The sequence below is a fragment of the Stegastes partitus genome, unplaced genomic scaffold (assembly GCF_000690725.1).
Source record: "Stegastes partitus isolate 25-593 unplaced genomic scaffold, Stegastes_partitus-1.0.2 Scaffold619, whole genome shotgun sequence".
In the NCBI taxonomy this organism is placed as follows: Eukaryota; Metazoa; Chordata; class Actinopteri; family Pomacentridae; genus Stegastes; species Stegastes partitus.
The window spans coordinates 211304-217328 of NW_007578350.1; the positions used below are offsets into that span (position 1 = coordinate 211304).

At 40.7% G+C, this 6025-nt stretch overlaps 1 protein-coding gene across 1 annotated transcript in view; it reads right to left on the reverse strand.

The window, feature by feature from the left end:
- The window catches only part of cntn5 (contactin 5), a 65321-nt gene extending 60499 nt beyond the window's left edge, over positions 1–4822 (reverse strand). Inside the window, exon 1 of the mRNA XM_008289503.1 lies at positions 4621–4822. Coding sequence (XP_008287725.1) covers positions 4621–4777 — 157 coding nt within the window. The 5' untranslated portion in view covers positions 4778–4822. The remainder of the gene's footprint in view (positions 1–4620) is intronic.
- Positions 4823–6025: the final 1203 nt, after the last annotated feature.

Consider the following 6025-nt stretch of genomic DNA (forward strand, 5'->3'; position numbering starts at 1 on the left):
GGCGTCCAGCAGTAAACAACCACATTAAAGGAGCTATAACAGTTATAGGATAGCGCTATCTTTCATCTCTTCTCACAGATCTGTTTCTGTCCTTCTACAGAATAATAAGATGACCCCCCACCGGACAGAAAATTGGCAATTTTTTTTATTTATCATGGGAAGAAATCTTAAAACATAATCTTTTTTTCCCCTCCTCCCGTCAGTCCTCCAACATTGTTTACTGTCTTTGTAATAGTCTGCAGCAGGGCTGTATTTTATTTTATTTTTTTTAAATAGCAAGCTCTACAAGCAAAATTACAAGAAATAATTAAAAAAAAGCCTATAGTAAAAATGTCAACCACCAAAATGGCTCCATCTGGAATTCAGGGGTTGGCATCGTCTGGGCAGCAAATATTTACTGTGTGTAGCTTTTATCTTTGTGCATTAGGATACAGCTCGACTGCTGTATAGAAATCAATGCAATAAAACAGTAAAACATTGCATTTAAATGACAAAAAGAGCGCATTTCAAATGCATATGTTCTTACCCGTCATGTAATGTTTCACTGCAATTTAAATCCAATTCAATACTGCACACGTATCCGCATTAAAATACAATCAAGAACGCTTATATTACACGTTCTACACACATGTGAGTGTAATGTAGGCCCAAATAGTTATCTCTGGGTAATCCTTCCAGCTAGTTTCCGGCTCCGTTAATCAACCTGTCGGCAAACTAACCATTAAGCCTCAACATAAAGCCGCTACATGCTGGAACATTACCGCTCACGCTTCACTCTGCTCCCTTCATACGATGTCCCAAGAGTAAAGAAGCCTGACATTTCCAGCCTTGATGAGCTGTCATTTTAAGGCACAAGGCATTATCTATGTGTGTGTGTGGAGCGTGCAAAAGGAAACGCTGCTACACTTTTGCTCTTTTCGTGGGTTGAAGGTTGTGCACGGGTCACACACGGAAACACGTTATTAGGAGCTGGTATTAACTACGGAGATTTACCTACACATTTAAATCAGTGCCATCTCGTAAAACAGGCTTTAATTTCAAACACCGTGTCGAACGGTGTGAGATATAAATCACTCATATCGTCAATCAATTTCGGTGTGACGTGACAGATGTTTTACAGCATCTTGAGTTTGGAAGAAAAAAAACAACACGAGGTAAATGCCACAAATCACAGACGAGAGAAATCTGACGCCTGACAATGATAGTAAAGTTGAATTTAATCCTGTCAAGAGAGTTGGTCCAGGGCATGATTCATTAACTAAAGAAATAAAAATGTAATGCAGTTAAAAAAATAAATATATGAATCTAAAGCAGAATAAGTCCTAACTATGTGACAATAAATTCATTAAGTTACATAGCCAGAGGGTGTTTTAAGCATTAATGCAATGAAATTCATGTGAAAAACAAAAAATGTGCTCCACTGACAGCTTCACCTACACATGCATTCGTAATGTAAAGTTTACAATATTCTATTTAATCTGAACAAGCACGACTACACCTAAGCGACACTGTTTTTTGATCTGAGGTGCTCCTGCTGTCGCTCTGCAAAGCCTGAACTCTCCCACATATCGATGTGTTTGTTGGTCTGGTGTTTTCTGCTTGACAGTCCCTGTTGTAATTCTCTTCAGTTTCTTCAGAGCACTCTGCTCTTTGATCCAGCCTTCTGTTAACACACAAGTGATGCACTTAGTGTGGAAGGTTTTCCAGGTATATTGCATCTCAGAATGTCAGACTACACAAAAGACGGCTGTGCTCTTCAAAAGAAGTGTGCAATGGAGGATACATTTATGAAGATTGCAGCAAACATTTGGTGTGCTCGTATGTAAGTTATTAAACAAAGTGTCCGTGCTGTTTGTTTACACAGAAATAATCACGCGGAGCATCTAGATTTGGCCGGATTGCATTCGAACGATGCAAGTCGCTCCATTTTGAGCCACTTGTCACCATTTAGGAATGAAATGACAAAATGAGAATCATGGCTTTTTTTTCTCAGGGTATATAAAATCGCTCCAACCCTCTGTCAGCGATTCACTGTTCTGCAGGGAAATAAAAAGCTTTTGAAGTAATATCCTAATCACTGGGGGGAAATGAATCAATATTAAGTTGCAAACCTTGCTATGCATATAAAGCAAAGCACCTCAGCGCTTGTAGTGTGCTACTAGTGCTAAAAATAAATGAAAGAAAGCCAGGTCTCTACGTTTTCTACATCTTCTTTTACACAGCTCTGTGCCTGTCCATCCATAAATACACCCAGCAGTATTAGTATGCTGCGCCTGGCCTGCTTTTGCTCGGGGAGTGGGTCATGAAGTATGATAAAAAAAATATTTATATTTCTAAACCAAACTAGAAGGTGTTGAGGATCAGCTTTTAAAAAAAAAAAATCAAGAGGTGATGCTGGATACTATAAAGGCCCAGCAGAGAACTGGGAGAGCAACCGGTTTCTGCTTCGGGTCGTAGCAACTGCACAGCATCGTAAATCATTAATTGTGATAACTTTATATGATGGCGTCTAGTTGTGTTCAATTCTCCAATCAATTCTTATCTCCCGAACTGGAGGGAGCCTGCACTTGCCTGCGTGCCACAACGTTCAATAGACGTGAATGCAAACACCCTCAAATTAAAGCGGAAAATTGGCACTTAGCTTCGCAGTTACTGTTTTATTGTAAATCCAGTGTGCCGGAGCTAAGAGCCAAAACGGGGAGCGTCATTGTTCTTCCTGATAGCACAGTAATTCTGGCTAACACCTGGGCCTGTTCTAAATCAGTATATAATATATATTGTGCTGCAGTCAGCCATAGAAAACGACGTCTCGCTTGAGCTCACATGTGAAACTAATTGATAGTTTGATTGACTTCAAAGAATTAAATAAATGGACACTGAAGCACAAACATTTCTTTTTTCATTTTACTATAATCATAAGACGTGAGCCAATATGGGAGACAGTTTATATTGTTCTTAATTATTGGAGCTGAGTCGACCTATAAGACTATTTTGTGATCATCTGGAAGCACAGGTGTTGAAGCCAGTCCATAGGAGAGAAGTCAGTGATTCTAATCCAACACAAGTCAAATGTAGTAAATATCTCCACTAATTAAAGAAGGATCGTAAGTCTGCTAACTTGCTCACAAGCTGAATATCCACAATCAGTCTCCAGACCCAGACTCCACCTTTAAGGACATACGCAAGACTACAGCTTGTTTAAATCAGTCAACTTCAAGTGCCACGGCCATCTGTCAGTCACACAGCCAAAAAGCAATAACCCCTTTACCCACAAAGGTGCATTACTTTTTGGCATCCATTTCACCCACTGAACATCAATCCTGTCCAATGGTATAATGGTCTTGTCACCAGTGACAATGGAGAGGCATTACCCTCACCTTGGTTATAGAGATGTAAGTCATTTTGCGGCTACATAGTGATAATGCTGTCAGAAAGTAAAAGAGAAAAGACTGAAAGATGCTCAGAAAGCCACAAAAAAAGACCAAGAAACAGAATTAAAGGCAAGAAGAAAGGAAATGGAAGCAGGAGTCGTTACTCCTATTTTGTGCCTGCTTTTAATCCGACCAACGTCACCACTCCCGACGTGTGCTGATCCTGTTTGCCAATTCAGCAACTACTTCAGATTTCCATTAATTAAGCACTCCAGATGCAATAAGCATGATGTGATTAATCATATAATAGAGCATCCAATGTGTCATTACATTCGCCAGAATTATTCATTCTTCAAATCAGGACAGCAAGTGACCCATATAAATTTATGACACTGTGTTTCCTGGCTGTGTTTGTGGTATTAAATCTTGCCTTTTGACAAAGATATCCATTATATCTGCAGCTCCTATACTGACAGGAACACAGAGAGCGCTGGATATTGCCATGATCCCACTTCAATTTCACAAAGGGCACAACCCCGGCCACGGCAGACCGTGCACAGTGATAATGGATAGGTAAGATTCATTTTCAGACCAAATCCAAACAGACAGGAAGCCTGTACAGATAAAGTGAGACTAGAGATGGCAGACTGTCGGCAGAGTGCTGAGATAGCACAGTGAATTCACACCAATCACACGTGGAGGAGTCCTGCTAAACTCAGACGCGTCCACTTTGAGTTTGTTGATTTCGGCAGGTGAGGAGACTGTCATCTAAAACTCGTGTGGAACAGCTGAGACTACCTGAAAATTCATTCCCCTGTCCGGCACAATGTGACCACAAGCCAGTGGGTCAGGACTGGAAGTGTCATCCAGGACTAACAACAGTAAATAACCTTGAAAAACCCCAGGCGTGAGGAGACAGATGCTGACAGATGCTGACATATCTTTAGCGATAATCATATTCGGCTTCCTGTTTTCCAAACTAATGAACGCCGCGGTGTGTAAAATTATGTCAAAGTGTGCACAAGTGTTCATTATCCTCGGCTAAAGTTGCAGATGAAGTCTGCGCAGGAAGACGTGTTTTCAAATCGCCCCGTTAATGAGCTATTTTTTTGTACAGATTTGCTTTTGTGCGCAATTTGTTTCTATGAGTGTGTGAAAGTAAACTTTGACAAACCGAAAGCAAAACTTTTCCATTTTGGTTCAGACAAGAGCAAACAAACTGTAGGTTTGACTGCACCATTAGTTTTACCTTCACTCCTGTAGTCCTCCTGAGAGCCGAGCAGACTCAGGGCTGACAGGGGGTGACTGGAGAAAGCAGGCCAGTCAGGAGTCACCAGCCCACCGCTGCTGTGTTGTCGAGGTATGCTGCGAGGGCTGAGCACTGACGAAGACCTGTCTGGTTTCATTCGTAATACTGCTGCATATGATATAGGCCTTGCTGCGACTGCTCTTGCAAAGTCTGGGGAGGGAGAGAGAAAAAAAAAAAGAGATGAAACACATGATTTGAAGTCAGATTTGTGAGAACATGTTGAAAAAAAAAAGATATATGCAAATGCTTTAAAAAAAAAATCACAATGACATATTATTAGGAATACTACTATTTTACTATCCGGTGTCTCATCCAGCTCTCTATTAAAGTCAGTTTTCCATTCTGTGAGAAATAAATAGAATAATTTGCAGCAAACTAGTGTTTACAAGCCAGGAACAGGAAGCAAAAGCACAAAAAGTGGAGACAGCAGACAATTCAGAAAGAGCTCTGAGGAAAGTAGATGTTAAAGCATCCTAGAGGGAATAGAGTGGCTTTCCTCTACAACATCAACCTAATCAGGCTGGAATGATGAACTCTTTCCATATAGAAGAAAACCTTAAAGCCTCAAATATATTCCTCTTCAAGCTTCAAGTGCTAATATCCACCTTTAAAGTTGGTTTTTGAAACATCCACCAGAGAAAACGTCCTCAAATTTTAGTCAGCAACACCTGACGAAAAACCAACAACCTCAGGCTCTATGGATAAGAGGCACTTGGAAGATATTAAAAAAAAAAAAAAAACCCAGTACATCTTCTTTTTCTTATCACCAGGACAGAGTGAGATCTGGGGAAAAAAAAGCTGATATTTTCACGTCTCCCTAATCCAAACCGTAAATTGGAGTAAATAACAACCTCGTGACAACCAGTCGCTGACACCGTTTTTGAACCTGCTCTGGGAAATTCTCAGCTGCAGCCCTCCTAAATTTGATGCAACAGAAATGAAGCACAACAAACGCTCCATCAATTTTAGTCATAGTAGTAGCGGGCGAATGTGAATGTGCCACGCTTGGTAACCTCTGAAAAATTGCACCGGTTACGTTCCATAACAGACACGGTTTGGTCTTGGCGCGGAGGGGTCCCTCCGGGGTGGAAGAGGTTAATTTTACAATCATTTTTCAAATCACCATCGCGACGTGTGTTGAGAAGGAGTATAAAAAATAAAAAAAAATTACCTGTAAAGATCCTAGCGTCTTTTGTGCAAACACTTCTATTCTCCATTCTGAGAACAATGCTGGGAGTCTTTCCCATTTGGCCCTCATGCAGGCTGTCTCCTTCTGGAGCATCTGCCGCGTAGAAAGCCATTTGATGTCCTGTCTAAAAAGGCACTTATAATGCCTTGGGTGAAA